This window comes from Entelurus aequoreus, linkage group LG02 (assembly GCF_033978785.1).
Source record: "Entelurus aequoreus isolate RoL-2023_Sb linkage group LG02, RoL_Eaeq_v1.1, whole genome shotgun sequence".
NCBI classification, from domain to species: domain Eukaryota; kingdom Metazoa; phylum Chordata; class Actinopteri; order Syngnathiformes; family Syngnathidae; genus Entelurus; species Entelurus aequoreus.
In genome coordinates, this window is record NC_084732.1 from 52862161 (window position 1) to 52881445 (window position 19285).

The window sequence follows — 19285 nt, forward strand, 5'->3', positions numbered from 1 at the left end:
TGACGGCGCAGCAACTGCCGTTAAGACACAACAAGGGGATCCCGCGAGCTGCGTGCACGCGCGTTGTCATCGGCTCCGCTGGGATCGATGGTGATATATAAGCGCGCGTGCTCGCGGCTTCCGCCTGATTAAAAGGGCGGGGCTTACGTCACGTCAGGAAGCTCTTCTGTCACTTGCCATGTTGAGTGCAGCACTAAATGTTCCATTCGCACGTCTGCATGTGAAAACAATGAATAAAGGCGGCAAACACTGCATGGAGACAAATATCATGTGCGATCAGAGGCTTTATAAAAATGTAACGCAGTAACATATAGAGCTGGCCTATAACCGCTGGACCATAAATAAACAAACAAAAAAACACTCAAAGTTACCCACTTTTTACATTTGTATTGTATTCAAAATGTTTTAGTGAATAGCCATGTCGAATTAAATGTATAGGGCAGGGGTCGGCAACCCGCGGCTCTAGAGCCGCATGCGGCTCTTTAGCGCCGCTCTAGTGGCTCTCTGGAGATTTTTCAAAAATGTATGAAGAATGGAAAAAGATGAGGGGAAAAAAATATATATTTTTTTGTTTTAGTATGGTTTCTGTATGAGGACAAACATGACACAAACCTCCCTAATTGTTATAAATCACACTGTTTATATTAAACATGCTTCACTGATTCAAGTATTTGGCGAGCGCCGTTTTGTCTTACTTATTTTGGCGGTCCTTGAACTCACCGTATAGTTTGTTTCCATGTATAACTTTCTCCGACTTTCTAGGACGTGTTTTATGCCACTTTTTCTGTCTCATTTTGTCCACCAAACTTTTAACGTTGTGCGTGAATGCACAAAGGTGAGTTTTGTTGATGTTATTGACTTGTGTGGAGTGCTAATCAGACATATTTGGTCACTGCATGACTGCAAGCTAATCGATGCTAGCATGCTATTTAGGCTAGCGATATGTACATATTGCATCATTATGCCTCATCTGTAGCTATATTTGAGCTCATTTAGTTTCCTTTAAGTCCTCTTAATTAAATGTATATCTCATGACACATGTAATATGGCTTTTAATTTTTTGCGGCTCCAGACAGATTTGTTTTTGTATTTTTGGTCCAATATGGCTCTTTCAACATTTTGGGTTGCCGACCCCTGGTATAGGGCAAGGGTGTCCAAACTGTTTGCTGAGAAATCCAATGATGCAGGGCCCACTGATACATGTTGTACATTTAAGATGCTTTTTTTTTTTTAATTGAGACAAAGATTATTTATATATTTAATATTTGTTTGCTTACCATGATACATTATGTATTTATTTGTTCACTGTTCTTATTTATTTATTTATTTTTTATTTATAAATTTATTTTTATATTTTGTCCTGTCCAGCTTCTCAGGCAAATCATATAGTAGATGTAGATGCCCATATCGGCTGTACAAATGTACTTTACAAAAGAGAAGTGTGGGATACTTCTCTTGTTGCCTTATTTGTATTTGACTTTATTAAATGTATTTATATTATCATTCGATGCAGCCGGGCCGGAGCAGGAGGGGATAGAAAGAGAGAAAAAAGAAGACAGAGGGGGAAATTGTGGGGATAAGACAGAGAGACAAAAACAACAGCAACAACAACAATAGAGCAACATCAGCAAATAGGATATGTACAAATATGATGGTAAAAGTGATAGCAAAGAAGCAGTTAGTGAAATAAAAAATAATACAGAAATGACAATGAGCATTATTACACTACAAATGGAGCAATACAAATACCAATAGAAATAGCGCTATTGATAATGAACAATACCAATAATTTACCTCTATTATATATATTATATTATATATTTGTTCACTGTTCTGTTACAGAGAACAAGTAAATTGGATAAAATTGCAATGGTATGAAAAGGGGTAGGATTACATAAGCTCTGCTTCTTCCTACTCCTTTTCGGACGTGCTGTAATGAAACAAATGTGTGATGCATCACATTGTATTGTATGCATGTTTGAAATAAACTGAAACTGAACTGAACACGAACTGAACAGGGATATTAAAATAAATTATTTTGAGGCCAACATTTCCAGACAGACTTCTCTTTTTACTATTCTTATTTTGTATATTCTGGTGCAGGGGTCACCAACGCGGGCACCAGGTCGCCCGTAAGGACCAGATGAGTCGCCCGCTGGCCTGTTCTTAAAAAAAAATTTAAAAAATTTAAAAAATATATATATATATTATTTTTTTTAAATCAACATAGAAAAAACACAAGATACACTTTCAATCAGTGCAACAACCCAAACAACCTCCCCCCATGCACACTCATCCACACCCACTCACCCAAAAGGGGTTATTTCTTTCTGCTACCAATATTCTGGTTCCCACAACATAGACAACACATCTGCAAGGGACACAGTCCCTGAAGCAGGGACGTACACATGATTATAGAGGGGCAGGGGCTCAAAGTCAGAAAAGGGCAGGAATTTTTTTTGGTCCTTTACACAATATGGAAATTAATGTAAAATTAAATTTGCTAATAGGAAGCTAACTACTTAGCTGTGTGTCCTTTGTAGGTAAAAGTGATTGCCATTTCTTTTGTGTCAACAAATTATGGTCATAATGACTTAATTTACATTATCATAGGCTTGGAAGACATGAAAAGCAACAAAACACAGGTTTATTATTAGGTTATTTTTTGTTAAAGATAAGCACTTTAATATTGAACATTGAACAGTGCAACATGAACTTTGAAAAAAAATACAAAAATAAATACCCAAATGGAAAAAACTTCAATGTGAAAATCTGTCCTTCTTCCCTTAACTTGATGAAAACACCATCAAGTTGTAACTTATGGTCTATCTCACTTAATGCTCAGACTAAACAACTGAAACGCAATACAGGGCCAAAAATATGGACCAGGGGCCAGTAGAGGGCTGTATCCTTTCTTTTTTTGGCTTTGGGCTGCAGGCATAATCAACATGAATCAAGTTTAAATACAGATGCCAATATTCCTAACAGATAACCTACATCTTATATCCCCAGAATGCTGAAATTATTATTATTATTAATAATAATAATAATAATAATTATTATTATTATTATCATTATCATTGTTCTTCTAATTATCATTGTTATTATTATCATTGTTATTATTATTTTGTTAACCCCCACAGTAATAGCAAAGTCACAATAACCTTATATCTAAAACTCTACTGTGAGAGAAATGTGATCTGCCGTTAACGTGCATTTTATTTTGAAAATTAACCCGGTGTTTTATTTTGTACATTACTTCCTGTCCCGCACGATCCGCTCTGCTCTGTACTCAATTGATGCGCTGTGCTCCGACGTCCGGCAAAAACAGAAGCTGACACATTGACTAATAGAATAATACAGCGTTTTTCTGAAATATTACCCATATTAGATGCTGAATAAGTGGACGGCGACTAGACCAGGGGTCACCAACGCGGTGCCCGCGGGCACCAGGTCGCCCGTAAGGACCAGATGAGTCGCCCGCGGGCCTGTTCTAAAAAAATACAATTAAAAATTAAAAAAATTTAAAAAAATTAAATCTACATAGAAAAAACACAAGATACACTTTCAATCAGTGCATCAACCCAAACAACCTCCCCCCATGCACACTCATCCACACCCACTCACACAAAAGGGGTTATTTCTTTCTGCTACCAATATTCTGGTTCCCACAACATGGACAACACATCTGCAAGGGACACAGTCCCTGAAGCACACATGATTGTATAGGCTGCTGGTCCACTAACATTTTCATTAATTACTATTTTTTATGTAATTATTTTTATATTGTTTTACTTTCTTTTTTATCCAAGAAAATGTTTTTTATTTATTTATCTTATTTTATTTTATTTTTTAAAAAAGGGCCTTATCTTCAACAGACCAGGTTGTCAATGAAATTAGATTTGTTTAAAGGGTTTTTTAAACCAGGCCCAGTCCAGATAATGTCCAAGTCGGACTCAGCAACACACACCTTCATTCATGTACACAGAAAAAAATTAGGGAACACAACAGATTGCATATAATTTATAAACAAAATTACATTTTCAAAATAAGCATTTATGTACAGTCCAGATTATGTCCAGGTCACTCAAATTAGGGAACACAACAACAGATATCATATAATCTATAAACATAATTATACTTTCAAAATAAGCCTTTGAGGACTTCTCATCTTTTTTTTAATGTTTTTTTGGCATCATTATCGTTTTCAACCATGTAACTTTTTAAAGTTAGAAAATACTGAATAAATGTTTTAAAGAAAGTAATACTAAGTGGATATCTGTTTTTGGCCTTAAAAATAAACATTTTACAGAGTACTATAATTAAATTGACTAAATCATGATTGTCAATGAACTCTCCTAAAATAACAGAAACCACATTAAGCTTCATAAACAAACCAATCCTTAAACACATTTTTTCAACTTCCACCCAAAACAAAGACACAATATGACAATACCAAAACAAATGCAGGGTGGATTCAGGCTCCTGACAACAAAATCGGCAATCATCTGACTCTGTCATATTCCATAATTTTAACATTTTCCCTGTGGGTAAGAAGTTATAAATAATTTTAATTTGAAAATAACGATTTTGCACATCGATAGTGGTTTTATAGATTAGTTTGAATATGGCATCCCATGGCAACGGGCAGTCAAAAAAGTCCTCCCATTTTCCATTTGTGTTGTATGAGGCAGCCTTCAAAGATTTCTTTATTAAATAAAAATTATATATTTTTTCTATTTATTTTAGTTCCTTTTTGCCAACTAGAAGTTCTTATTAGAGGTTTACAAACTAATAATTTAGTAGTTCCATAATTAATTATTTGTTTCCATCTTTTCCCAATTACTCCAGTTAGTTGATAAAATGAAAAGCTTGAGCAAGCATCACCATACATAGCTCTAAATTCATCATACTTCATAATTTTACCATTCTCATTGATAATATCATTGACAAAAAGGATTCCTCTTTCAAACATATTTTTCCAAAAGAAAGGCTTTCCATCTATTACAATATTAGAGTTCATCCATATTAACTGCTGCAAAATATCGTCTCTTTTTTCTGGCACATAAAATTGAAAACACCACTATGAGTGGATTGTTTGCTTTATGAACCCCGCCATGTTTCCCAGCAGACTCTCTGGGAGGGGATCACTTGTAAAAAAGGATATAATTTCTTTTGATACAGTACATGTTTTTTGTCCAACAGGACATTTGTGTACCACTCAATGTTTAAATACATCTTTGGAACAATTGATGCTTTTAAAGACAGACACATAGCTTCAAGGTTGAGAAGTTTCAGGCCCCCATATTCATACTCTTTGTACAAAACCTTTCTTTTAATCTTTTCTGGTTTGCCGTTCCAGACAAAATCGAAGACCCTCCGCTCATAAATCTTAAAAAAGTTTTGTGATGGAGCTGGTAATGACAAAAATAAATAAATAAATTGAGGAATAATTAACGAGTTGGCAATAGACATTTTACCATACAAGGTTAGGGATTTCCCTTTCCATAATTGCATAATTTTGTCCAGCTTTCTTAGTCGATTATCATAATTTACTGAGCCTAGATCTTCCAGATTTTCCGGGACAACAACACCAAGTATGTTAACTGGTCCATCTGTCCACAAAACAGGCACTTTGCATTCCATTCGAAAGGACGTTCCCTTTAGATTTCCGATCCTTAACATTTTACATTTATCATAATTAAGCTTAAGGCCAGATTGCTGTGAAAATATGTCCAAAAGATTAAGAAGGTTCCGCAAACAATGAGGAAAAATCTTATCTTTGTGAATCAGCCTTTTCTGACATGAACTTCATCAAGAACAAACACAGAACACGCCTCACTGATGCACATCAAGTTACACACCAGAGTACAACACACTAGTTAACAGCATGCAATGCCAGGCTTCCCACTAACTGAAAAAGAAACAGATAACAGATTTGGTGTCCAGTTCAAAGTGTGACATGATTTAAAAATTTGAGAGTTGACTTTTGTATTTTACATGAGTTATTATTTGTACAAACATGGTGCAAAGTAATTCATGATTTGTTAAAAAATGCTAGTGGCTAGCTAGTTAAAATGGGATATTGTGATTTCACAAGACTGTCTTAGAAGTGATCATTTGAAAATGTTCAATTTGAAAAATGTGCACTTAGAGAAAATATAAAAATAAAAGTGTTGCATATTGATATTTATCTGTTTCTATATATATTTATTGTGAAAAATCATTAAGATGATCAGTGTTCCCACAAAGATAAATATAATTAATTATTAATAATAACATAGAGTTAAAGGTAAATTGAGCAAATTGGCTATTTCTGGCAATTTATTTAAGTGTGTGTCAAACTGGTAGCCCTTCGCATTAATCAGTACCCAAGAAGTAGCTCTCGGTTTCAAAAAGGTTGGTGACCCCTGAGCTACAGTATATACAGCAACACCTCAGTTACATAAATCACATCACGAAACATTTTAACCCAAAAAGGAGAGGACTTAAAAGGGTGCCTGAAGAACGGAGTACTGGAGAGGAGGCTACGTCGGATATTTGAACCTCAGATTCAGGAGGAGCAGTGTGGTTGTGGAACTGTAGACTAACTCTATACTCTCGGCAGGATCCTTGAGGGTGCATGGGAGTCTGCCCAACATGTGTTTTGTGGACTTGGAGAAGGCATTCGATCGTGTCCCTCAAGAAGTCCTGTGGAGAGTGCTCTGAGAGTATGGGGTATAAGACTGCCCGATTGTGGCGATCCACTCCCTGTATGATCAGTGTCAGAGCCTGGTCTGCATTGCCGACAGTAAGTCAGACCCGTTTCCAGTGAGGGCTGGACTCCGCCAGGGCTGCCCTTTGTCACCAATTCGGTTTTCTAAATTTTATGGACAGAATTTCTCTGCGCAGTCAGAACGTTGAGGGGATCCGGTTTGGTGGCTGCAGGATTAGGTCTGTGCTTTTTGCAGATGATGTAGTCCTGTATTCTCATGGCTTCATCTGACCAGGATCTTCAGCTCTCACTGGATCGGTTCGCATTTGAGTGTGAAGCGAATCAGCAGGTCCAAGTCCATGGTTCTCGCCCGGAAAAGGGTTGAGTGCCATATCCAGGTTGGGGAGGAGACCCTGCCCCAAGTGGAGGAGTTCAAGTACCTCATGGTCTTGTTCATAAGTGAGAAAAGAGTGGATCATGAGATCGACAGGTAGATTGGTGCAGTGTATGCAGTGATGCGTACCCTGTATCGATCCGTCGTGGTGAAGAAGGAGCGAAATCGTAGGGCAAATCTCACAGTTTACTGGTCGATCTACGTTCCCATCCTCACCTATGGTCATGAGCTCTGGGTTATGACTGAAAGGACAAGATCACGAGTACAAGCGACCAAAATGAGTTTCCTCAGTCTGGTGGCAGGACTCTCCCTTAGAGATAGGGTGAGAAGCTCTGCCATCCGGGAGGAGCTCAGAGTAAAGCCGCTGCTCCTCCACATCAAGAGAAGCCAGATGAGGTTGTTTAGGTATCTGGTCAGAATGCCCCCCGAACACCTCTTTGGGGAGGTGTTTAGGGCATGGCCGACCGGTAGGAGACCACAGGGAAGACCCAGGACACGGTGGAGAGACTATGTTTCCCAGCTGGCCTGGGAACGCCCCAGGAAGACCTGGTGAAGTAGCTGGGGAGAGGGAAGTCCGGGCTTCTCTGCTTAGGCTGCTGCGCCCGCAACCCGACTTCGGATAAGCAGAAGCAGATTTGGTCACATTTTCAGTAGACCCATAATAAATTCATAAAAGAACCAAACTTCATGAATGTTTTTTGTGACCAGTAAGTCTGTGCTCCAATCACTTTATCACAAAAAAATAAAGAGTTGTAGAAATTATTGGAAACTCAAGACAGCCATGACATTATGTTCTTTACAAGTGTATGTAAACTTTTGACCATGACTGTATATATATATATATATATATATATATATATATATATATATATATATATATATATATATATATATATATATATATATATATATATATATACATATATAACATGTATATTGAAGAAAATGACTAAAGATTCCGCTATTTACATCTGGATTATGAGCTGATCGTATTCAGAATCAGATGACGTTAAGAATTCTGGCACGTTTAATATACCGTGGCTATAAATTATAATGACACATTGTTTGATATGAAATCTGTCTCCATGTGATGCATTTTAATAATGAAAGATAACCCACCTGGCTCAATGAAATATTTTATTTCAGCATCAGAAAAGCTCAACACAAAAAGACACTATGGAAGTAAAAGGAAAAAATCAGTATGATTTTGATATGCATTAGCATTTTAACACTGGGAATATTGTAGTTTAGAATTATACATTTTTGTTGATTATTGGTACTCCAATGCTAAACCTCTTCCTTATACCAGGCTTGACATGGATAAATATCATCTCCATTTCTAAAAAGCATCACTTCTGCACAAAGAATCCAATTGTGTTTAAATTGGTGCAACGTTATCTTAAAACAAGCAAGATAATTAAATATCCCTCTTTACATATATTCACTTATAAACATATAAAAAATACCGCCAGCTCGTTTGATAAGAAAATAATGTATAAAAGTAGAAACATTTAATCAAGTCTGTTCTAGAGATGACAAGAAGATGATATCAAAGACAAACTACAGTATCGAGAAGAGGACAGTATGCAGTGTCTAGTGATCATGACGTCACAGGTGGCAGGTCCGCCATTTTACTAATTCAACAAAAATAGGTTGTTTAAGAATTGAACATCAATTAACTTCAATTGATTGGATTGACTCAAAGACTGAAAAGTGTTCATATAACTCATCAAGTGGTGACTCCTTGAATTTGATAGTTAGCGTCGATATTAAATACAATACATCTGCGCCTGGTCCTTCTGACTGAACTGCCACCAACGAAGAAGAAAAATCTGTATGTGAATCTATCAGACTTCAAAAACCAACAATGAAAAAAAAACTGGGGAGCACACTGCAGACATTCTATATTTGGCAATTGAGATGGAAGCAGAAGACGCAACAAAACTAAAAGAATTTAAAAGTTCCAACATTGTAGCTTTAAGGGCGTGTCTAGGCATCATTTATATACTGTACAATATCATAGTCACTTTCATATATGCAAAACCAAGCTCACACACCGTACTGTGGTGATTTAATAGTCATTAGAAGTACACTTTATAAATCACAACAAATGTCACATATGTACAGTAGCAGATTAGCACATGGAAGAAAAGATGGCACAACATAAACAAAGCTCCATAAGATAAATCTCTCCGTTCCACTTGTTAACATTCGGGTTACGTCTTTTTTTGTTTTGTTTAGGTTTTTTTTTTTCATTCAATCTCAGCAGCAAGTACAAATCACTACAAGGCAAGAGAAGTCCTCCAGAGTACAAAACATATATTGGTCAGAAGGCAATGTTAAGTGTCGGGACTCTCTCGTGTGAATATGGACTATGGCTGAAGGTAGAGTGGTGTTCAGATTTTGGCATTGTCAGTTGTCCATGGTGATGTCCTGGGGACAGCCGCCCCACGCCCCCAACCCCAATATCCTAGAGGCGGAGCCATCTGGAGTCATGCACGTGGAGAAGGCAGCGGTCAGTCATCCACTCCGGGACGTGATGTCAGGCAGAGTGGGCGGGGCAACAGACAAGAGAGCAGCGGTCATGAGTTACAGTGATAAGGCCGACTCAGACGATCACGCAATGGCAGCCACGTTTGTCCTTCTCTTTTCTTGTCGGCTCTGGCGACGGTGGACATTCCTGCTCTTGGAACTTTCTGGGGGTTTGGAGAGGGGAAAGAAAAATCTTAGTTTGAATTCTCTCAAGTCAGGTTTTAGGGGAAGAATATGCCTCAAAAAGTCTCAAAACAACTTTGGACTTTCAACTGGTTGACTGCATATCTTACAAAAACCTTTGTTCTGCCAGATTGATTTTTCTTTAGCTATTAGAGGCTACTTTTTTCCAAAGTCCTTTGGCTTATGAAACGGTGAAACTAATCTATGAATTTTTCTTTGCTAACTGCCATAATGTTTTGTACAAAACAAACTTACGGTATATAGTAGTAACACGACATAGTAGTAACACGACACAGAGACTGACAAGGTCTGTTATCAATTGCACTATGGCGTCATCTATGGGTTATTTGTTTAGTGCCTTGAACAAGAAGTACAAGGGCCATTCCGTCTACTAGGTTGAGTTTGAGTTTATTTGGAACATGCAAGCATACAACATGATACATCACAAAATCCAGTTTCTCTTTTCAACATGTTCGAAAAGGAGTAGGAAGAAGCAGAGCTTATTTAATCCTACCCCTTTTCTTTTACATAACAGTTGCTAAAACTTTTGTTCACTTCCTGTTCTCAATTTATTCACAATATACTCCATAAGTAATCACAATAAAAATAAATCAATAAATAATAATTGGTGAAGTAAGTTATATTTCATATGATGAGCTGAGTAAGATTATTTTGAGAATATATGAATGGATGGATGAAATAAATTCAGAATGTTTATCATTGTTCTTCTTCTTTGTAGTTTGTAAACACTTTAAGTTTGAAGAGTTTCTTGAAGTGGATCATATTAGTACATTGTTTGATTGCTTTGCTTAATCCATTCCATAATTTAATTCCACATACTGATATACTGAAGGTCTTAAGTGTTGTACGTGCATACAAGAGGTCGTGCACACTAGAGGTCCATAGCGTTGCTACCCATATGGATTCTTCACTCATTACTCCAAGCAACGTTTGTAAGTTTTACAATACCACTAAAACAATTCATACTTACTAAACCGCCACATTTTTGATAGTGTAGGAGAGCCTTAGGTAATATGCTAACACGTTTACAAGTGTCTGTGTTAGTATTAACTTACAATGGCATTCTTTTTGTATTGTTTCAGTTTCACATATTCTTCAGTAAATTAACCAAGACCTCACCGTGGCGAAATTTAATATTGAGTCTGTTTAGCTGATTGGAGAGCAAGCTTACGCAGCTAGTGGGTCCATGACGATGACTTCTGTTTTGCTTGATAAGCCGTTTGGAAACAATATGATATGGTGTGTAAATAAACATTTATAAAATATTTCTGTGTAAATTAGTAATTTCACAATGTATATACCATATCTGTGGCTTATAATCCGGTGCGACTAATATATGAGAAAAACATTTTTTTCTTCTAAAATTTAATGGGTGCGGTTTATGGATTTTGCGCTTTATAATCCGGAAAATACAGTAACTTACATTTATGGTATTATGGTATTATTGTTTTGTTATTGTGGATCCCCATCAGCCTTCTTTGGGTCCCCTAGCACAGTGGTCCACAATTTTTTATTTTTTATTAAATCAACATAAAAAACACAAGATACACTTACAATTAGTCCGCAGTTACAAAAAGGTTGGGGACCACTGGCCTAGCACATATACTGTACATAATATTACAGTAGATAACAACATAACACAGTTTTGGTAAACTTACGTTAGACATTTACAACATTTCATAATAACACACTGTACATTTAATCATACAAAAGCACATTTTGCATTAAAATATTGAGGCAAACAGTGCTTTATTAATGCAAACGCAGGTAAACCTATTTTCACACTTGAAAGAGTAGATTTGCATGCCTTTGTTATTCATCATTAACAGTGTTTTATTGTTTTTATGTTTGATATTATTATGTATGATATTGATATTTATTACTATCGTTATATTGTGATAATGATGACACATTCTAGCTGTGTTGCACAAATTTGACAGAGGCAAGTGAACGAAGGCAACCTCAACGTAATGTAGTGTCCTCGCTAGCGATCTAGCGGCTAATGTCCCTCCACGGTGCAGGCTTTAAATCGCTAATCCTCGCCTCCATGGCAGAAAATAAACTGTGCTTTGATGTAAGGCTGCAGCTAACGATTATTTTTCTATCGATTAATCTATAGATTATTTTTTTCGATTAATCGGTTAATCTATAGATTATTTTTTCCGATTAATCTATAGATTATTTTTCCTTTTACCGATTATTTTTTTTATTTAAAATGAAGATGAAAAAATAAATGTAGGCCCGTTTTTTCAAAAGGCATGGCTTTTATTTACAAAAAAAAAGAAGTATGGCCACTCAGTCAACATTGACAACAACATGACTAAATATTCTGTAACAATGTAAACATTTAAAACTTTTAACATTTAACAAAATTAAAAGTAGCTTATTTGCTTTTTAATGTGCAAATATAAAAGTGCAAATCTTAATATTCTGCAATAGTATAAGCATTTCAAAAGTAAAAGTATTGCTTATTTTGCTTTAAAATGTGCAAAAATAAAGATAAACATCCAATACAAAAAAGTGCAAAACGAAATATTCTGTAACAACAGTGTAAACATTTCAACAAAAGTGAAAGTATTGCTTATTTGCTAAAATGTGCAAAAATAAAGATAAACATCCAATACAAAAAAGTGCCAATCTAAATATTCTGGAGCACTGTAAACATTAAAGGCCTACTGAAACCCACTACTACCAACCACGCAGTCTGATAGTTTATATATCAATGATGAAATCTTAACATTGCAACACATGCCAATACGGCCGGGTTAACTTATAAAGTGCAATTTTAAAATTCCCGCCACACTTCCGGTTGAAAAACTCCTTTGGATATGATTTATGTGCGTGACGTCACAAAAGCAACGGAAGTGGTTGGACCCCATCGGACCCGATAGAAAAGCCTCTTGTTTTCTTCGACAAAATTCCACATTATTCTGGACATCTGTGTTGGTGAATCTTTTGCAATTTGTTTAATGAACAATGGAGACTGCAAAGAAGAACGTTGTAGGTGGGATCGATCGGTGTCTTAGCGGCTAAGTACAATACCGTGATATCTGTGATATTTGCATTAGTGTACTGTCTTTAAGGGTTTGGGGAACGCGCATGCGCGAGTGAGTTGGCGGAGAACTTGTGTGTGTGAGCGTGAGTTTTGGCTAACAGCAGCTCGTGTATGTGTGTGCGTTACTTTTTGAACTACAACCAGTTACCGCTTTTTAATAAAGCTATTGAGCAGCGCTTCCTCGTCTGTGTGACTCCTTCTCCACTGCGGGGCATTACAATACTTAAAGCAACACAAGGACTACTTACTACGCCTAGCCGATGCTTGCCGCCAAACCCACGGATGAAGTCCTTCGTCGTGCCGTTGATCGCTGGAATGCAGGTGAGCACGGCTGTTGATGGGTTTCTATCTTCATTTGAGAACGATGCTACGCGCTAGCTCAGTAGCTAAGTGTGTCACCGATGTATTGTCTTGGAGATAAGTCACTTTAAATGTCCATTTCGCGTGCTCGACTCTCATTTTCAAGAGGATATAGTATCCGAGGTGGTTTAAAATACAAATCCGTGATTCACAATAGAAAAAGGAGAGAGTACATAGTTCTGTGAGGTCTGGTTGCTAAGTTAGCTTCAATGGCGTCGTTAGCACAGCGTTGTTAACCTTCGCCAGCCTGGAAATCAGTAACCGTGTATTTACATGTCCACGGTTTAATAGTATTGTTGATTTTCTATCTATCCTTCCAGTCAGGGGTTTATTTATTTTGTTTCTATCTTCATTTGAGAACGATGCTATTGCGCTAGCTCAGTAGCTAAGTGTGTCACCGATGTATTGTCTTGGAGATAAAAGTCACTTTAAATGTCCATTTCGCGTGCTCGACTCTCATTTTCAAGAGAATATAGTATCCGAGGTGGTTTAAAATACAAATCCGTGATTCACAATAGAAAAAGGAGAGAGTACATAGTTCTGTGAGGTCTGGTTGCTAAGTTAGCTTCAATGGCGTCGTTAGCACAGCATTGTTAACCTTCGCCAGCCTGCAAAGCATTAACCGTGTATTTACATGTCCACGGTTTAATATTGTTGATTTTCTATCTATCCTTCCAGTCAGGGGTTTATTTATTTTGTTTCTATCTTCATTTGAGAACGATGCTATCGCGCTAGCTCAGTAGCTAAGTGTGTCACCGATGTATTGTCTTGGAGATAAGTCACTTTAAATGTCCATTTCGCGTGCTCGACTCTCATTTTCAAGAGGACATAGTATCCGAGGTGGTTTAAAATACAAATCCGTGATTCACAATAGAAAAAGGAGAGAGTACATAGTTCTGTGAGGTCTGGTTGCTAAGTTGCTAAGTTAGCTTCAATGGCGTCGTTAGCACAGCATTGTTAACCTTCGCCAGCCTGGAAAGCATTAACCGTGTATTTACATGTCCACGGTTTAATAGTATTGTTGATTTTCTATCTATCCTTCCAGTCAGGGGTTTATTTTTTTTGTTTCTATATGCAGTTAAAGCACGATGCTATCACGTTAGCTCGTAGCTAAAGCATTTCGCCGATGTATTGTCGTGGAGATAAAAGGCACTGAATGTCCATTTTGCGTTCTCGACTCTCATTTTCAAGAGGATATAGTATCCGAGGTGGTTTAAAATACAAATCCGTGATCCACAATATAAAAAGGAGAGTGTGGAATCCAATGAGCCAGCTTGTACCTAAGTTACGGTCAGAGCGAAAAAAGATACGTCCATCACTGCCTCTCAAGTCGTTCACTGTAACGTTCCTCATCTACGAATCTTTCATCCTCGCTCAAATTAATGGGGTAATCATCACTTTCTCGGTCCGAATCTCTCTTGCTCCATTGTAAACAATGGGGAATTGTGAGGAATACTAGCTCCTGTGACGTCACGCTACTTCCGGTACAGGCAAGGCTTTTTTTATCAGCGAGCAAAAGTTGCGAACTTTATCGTCGATTTTCTCTACTAAATCCTTTCAGCAAAAATATGCCAATATCGCGAAATGATCAAGTATGACACATAGAATGGATCTGCTATTCCCGTTTGAATAAAAAAAAATCATTTCAGTAGGCCTTTAAGTATTGCTTTTAAAATGTGCAAAATAAACATCCAGTCCAACACAGTACACAATAACCAATTCTACTCATTCCAGTGAGTGACTAACAGTTGTAATGAAGAAAGGTTAGCATGTCTACATGCTCTGGTTCTTTTCATGTTTACAATATTCCCAGCAGCTGAAAATAGGCGCTCAGAACGGGTCGATGTGGCTGGAACTGAGAGGTAATTAGCCTTCACCTCAAGCCAGGACTGCGAGTGAGCTGAGCTGCAGTTTAAGTTTCTAGAAGGTCAACAGGCTCATAGTGATGTTACTAGTAGTTGACTGGGAGGTGTTTATTATCATTTGGGGAGAGTCCGCTGCCTGATGCTCACCTGCTAAACACCTATCTGCTCCACGCTGAAGCGCTGACTACATGCGCTCTGAATACGCACTGCTGATTGGCTGGTAACGTTTTGAATACGCACTGCTGATTGGCTGATAACGCTTTCTGTGTACCAATCAGATGGTTGTGTGGGTGGGAAAATGCTGCGTGCTAAGACAGAGGCAGAAGGAGCAAAGCAGCTTGTAAAGACTTTAGCTTTAGCTTAGAAACTCGTTCGGTACACCCCCGTACCGAACCGAAAGCCCCGTACCGAAACGGTTCAATACAAAACACGTACCGTTACACCCCTAGCAGATACAAATGACACATTCATGTTTTTGTGTAATGATGACAACGTATGCTCACGCGGACAATTGACTAGTTGATGGTTGATGGTTTTCTTTTCAAATGTTCGTTCATAGCTGTTGTGCTGCTATGATAGGCCATTTCCGCTCGACACAGCGTGCATACAACAACATTATTAGGCCGTGTATTGAAATACTCCCACACTTTTGACGACTTTTGGCGTGATTTTTTCCCCCTCGCTCGCACCGTCTGCTTTGCGGTCCGCCATGACGGTAGTGTGACGTAAATATGCGACGCGTCGACGCACAAAAACGGCGTCGATGTATTTACGTAACTGATGACGTCGACTAAGTCGACGCGTCGTTTCAGCCTTACTTTGATGCTAAACATGGAAAAGTACACATCATGGAAAGATGCAGAAAAGGATAGCTGACCACTAAGCCAGAGCTCTTTAATGTAAACAAAGGTGGGCAGATCGATACAACATAGACAGTAGTAAAAAGTATATCGTCGATACTACACTAATTAGCTAAAAAAAATTTATCATCACACAATCCTTTGTCGTTTTTGTTGTTGTTTACAAACTGTAAATTACAGCCACGAATAGTTTTTTGCTTTTGTTCAGTCATTTTGCACTATTGACAGTATTATACATTTTTATGTAAAAGGGAATAAGGAATAATTCAAAATATTAATTGATATTGTTGCAACCCACAGCTTGTGATTTTGTCAGGTTACAGTCATTACATAATTTACAGTTATTCAATCATTTATCCATCCATTAATTTTCTACAGCTTGTCCCTTTCGGAATCGCGGGGGTGCTGCAGCCTTTCCCAGCTAATGATCCTGAAAATTTCAACTATGTTTTTTTAAAATAATTTTAACATTGGTATGACCAATTCTGCTCCTACTTGGTATTGGATCGATACACAAGATTGTAAAATAGCCCAAAACTATATGTCGTTGTGGCTTGTGCAGCCCTTTGAGACACTTGTGAAAGGGCTATATAAATAAACTTTGATTGATTGGTTGATTGAAAACTAATGCAAAGTATCCAAACAGAAGTGTAGATAGAAACATTATGCATCAGAAAGTAACCAGCTAATAACAAAAAATTAGCAAGTGGATTAATAATAGTTTTGAGAAAATAATGCAACAGGAAATGACACAATATGTTATCACTTACGTCAGCAGCCAAGTTTTGGAGCCTTTAAAACCCGGTTTGTAATAATTTTATTATCATTTACATACCAAATAATACAGTATATTGTGATATATATCGCAAGAGGCTGCAACATATATTGTGATATATATTATTGGCCATTCCTACTACTAATATATATAATATTTACCGTAATTTCCGGACTATAAGCCGCACCTGACTATAAGCCACACCAGCTACATTTAGGGGAAAATACAGATTGCTCCATATATAAGCCGCACCCGACTATAAGCCGCAGGGTTTTGATGTGTAATTACCGTAGTATATAGGGGTTCCTGCTACCACGGAGGGGATTGTTGGGACAGAGATGACTGTTTGGGAACGCAAAGCGTCCCATTTATTAACAATAAATCTTTCAATCATTCAATCAAACTTTCACATCTTTGACATGGCGAACAGCATTCGTGCAGAGTACAAATAAGACAACGGTGCAAAGTAATACAAAGTGCTCGCCTGTACGTTATCAAAATAACCAGCCTACCGGTATATGAAAAGTCAGTCTTTAATCATTGTGTCATCGTCTTCCTCCTGCGTACTAAAACCACCGAAATCCTCTTCGTCGGTGTCGGAGAAGAACAGGCCGTAAATAAGCCGCACCGTTGTATAAGCCGCAGGGACCAGAACGAGGGGAAAAAGTAGCGGCTTATAGTCCGGAAATTACGGTACTAATTTTTACACTTGTATGAAATACACAAATAAATGACCATGAAGGATATCAAAATGCTACTTAAAACACTTTTGTGTGCTTTTAATGTGTGCTGTTCTTTTTGATCCATCCATCCATTCATCCATTTTTCTACCGTTTGTCCCTCTTGAGGTGCTGGAGCCTATCCCAGCTGCAGTCGGGCGGAAGAATGTTGTCTGTCCTTTCTGATGACGTTTCAAAATCCAGATTATTTTCAACCTGACAGGCTGCATTTTATTGTCATTTTGAAACTTTCTCATTGAGAAATAGCATAAAACATACACTCTCTTGAACCTTCATTAGGTCCACCTGCAATATATAAAGAGGTGTTGCTAAGTAACCAAAATGTCCAAATCACCTCTTAGCATATCACAGGATACTTTGACACCACCCGCAGTAATGCTGAAAAGTGATCGTTATCTTTGTAATTACTGAAAAATTGATTCTTCTATAAAATGATATTAGATAATACATGTCTACCTAAAAGATTTGGGCTCGCGATGACATTTTTACTGCATACTGTATGATTTTGCTTACTGCACTAAGATTGTCTGGAAAAAGTCACAAAAACTCATAATGAGCAAACAAAATAGGCAACCAACCTGATTACTCGAACAAGTTCATGGAAAGCCTGGTCGACGTTCATGCGGATTTTGGCTGAAGCCTCCATGTATGTGACCTTTAACTGTCTGGCCAGCTGCTGGCCCTCCTCTTGGGTTACCTGAGGGGACAGGCAGGGTAAACAAAAACGGGTCCTAAACGTACTCACACACGCACGCATGCATGCAACTCTCAAAACTGGATTTGATATTAATATAATTTTAAAAAAGACCATCTCTCAGTGATACTGCTGCCTTTCACATTTTTAGAAAATATGTTTAAAAAAAGATACTTTTGTAATTATTATCACATTTCAATTCTAAATACTAGGCAATGTTTGCACTTTTTTATTAAAGGGGACCTATAATGAAGTTTGTATTTTCTGACTTATAAATGTTGTTACAATGTTGGACACTCGTGTTAAGCCAGTGTTTGTGAATGTTAGAGCCAGGGCCCACTGTTGGTCCACGAGCGCCCCAAAAATATCGGTTTCTCAGCTTGCGCCGCAGCGGTACTCATTTGTAATATCAGTTTTCACGACTTGCAGCAGACAACATAAAACAAACAGAAGTGTAATGCAAAAATTATGACTAAAGTGATGAAGCTGTATTTTCATTTGCATGTTAATTTTACTGACAGTTTATTTAAGAAACATATGTTTTATTATTAATTTTGTTTAGTTTAGCACTACATAATTGCATGTACAGTTTTTCCCCATAAATCATTTATGAGTCCTTTCTCCAAACCTAAGGTTTATGTGTTAAATAAATAATAATCTTTGTGATTAACACAAGGTTCCATATCATTTGACAAGGTCGTTAAACTGATTGTAGGTTAAATATAAATATTCAATACAATTCAAATCAAGAGTAAGATTACTAATTCAAGGTTAATATTTGAGTGGGCCCTGGAACCCTCTATATATACGGAAAAAGTTGGGCCCAATGTCAAAAAGGTTAAGAACCCCAGTGTTAAACAATACCAAAGGGTCAAAACATAAAGGTTCATGCATTTGGCCGTTTTGGATGCGAGGTGCACATACTTATGGTTGCTTGGTCGGTGTTAATTTCAAACACGGGTACAATTACAATAAGATACACTGCATCTTTCCGGACATTACGTACATATATCAGCCTGAGAGAGAGGAGTGCTGTATGAATTTTAAGGAAACACAAAAAAAGGTAGGATAAAGTATAATTTATAACCTTAGCATGCACTTAATAACATTGG

The 19285-nt window shown here is 37.4% G+C and overlaps 1 protein-coding gene across 1 annotated transcript in view; it reads right to left on the reverse strand.

The window, feature by feature from the left end:
• Positions 1 to 9142: 9142 nt before the first annotated feature.
• The window catches only part of rras2 (RAS related 2), an 81110-nt gene continuing 70967 nt past the window's right edge, over positions 9143 to 19285 (reverse strand). The window contains exons 5-6 of the mRNA XM_062029062.1: positions 18058 to 18176; positions 9143 to 9784 (exon numbers count right to left, since the gene is read on the reverse strand). Of these exons, the coding sequence (XP_061885046.1) occupies positions 9697 to 9784; positions 18058 to 18176 (207 nt within the window). The 3' untranslated portion in view covers positions 9143 to 9696. The remainder of the gene's footprint in view (positions 9785 to 18057; positions 18177 to 19285) is intronic.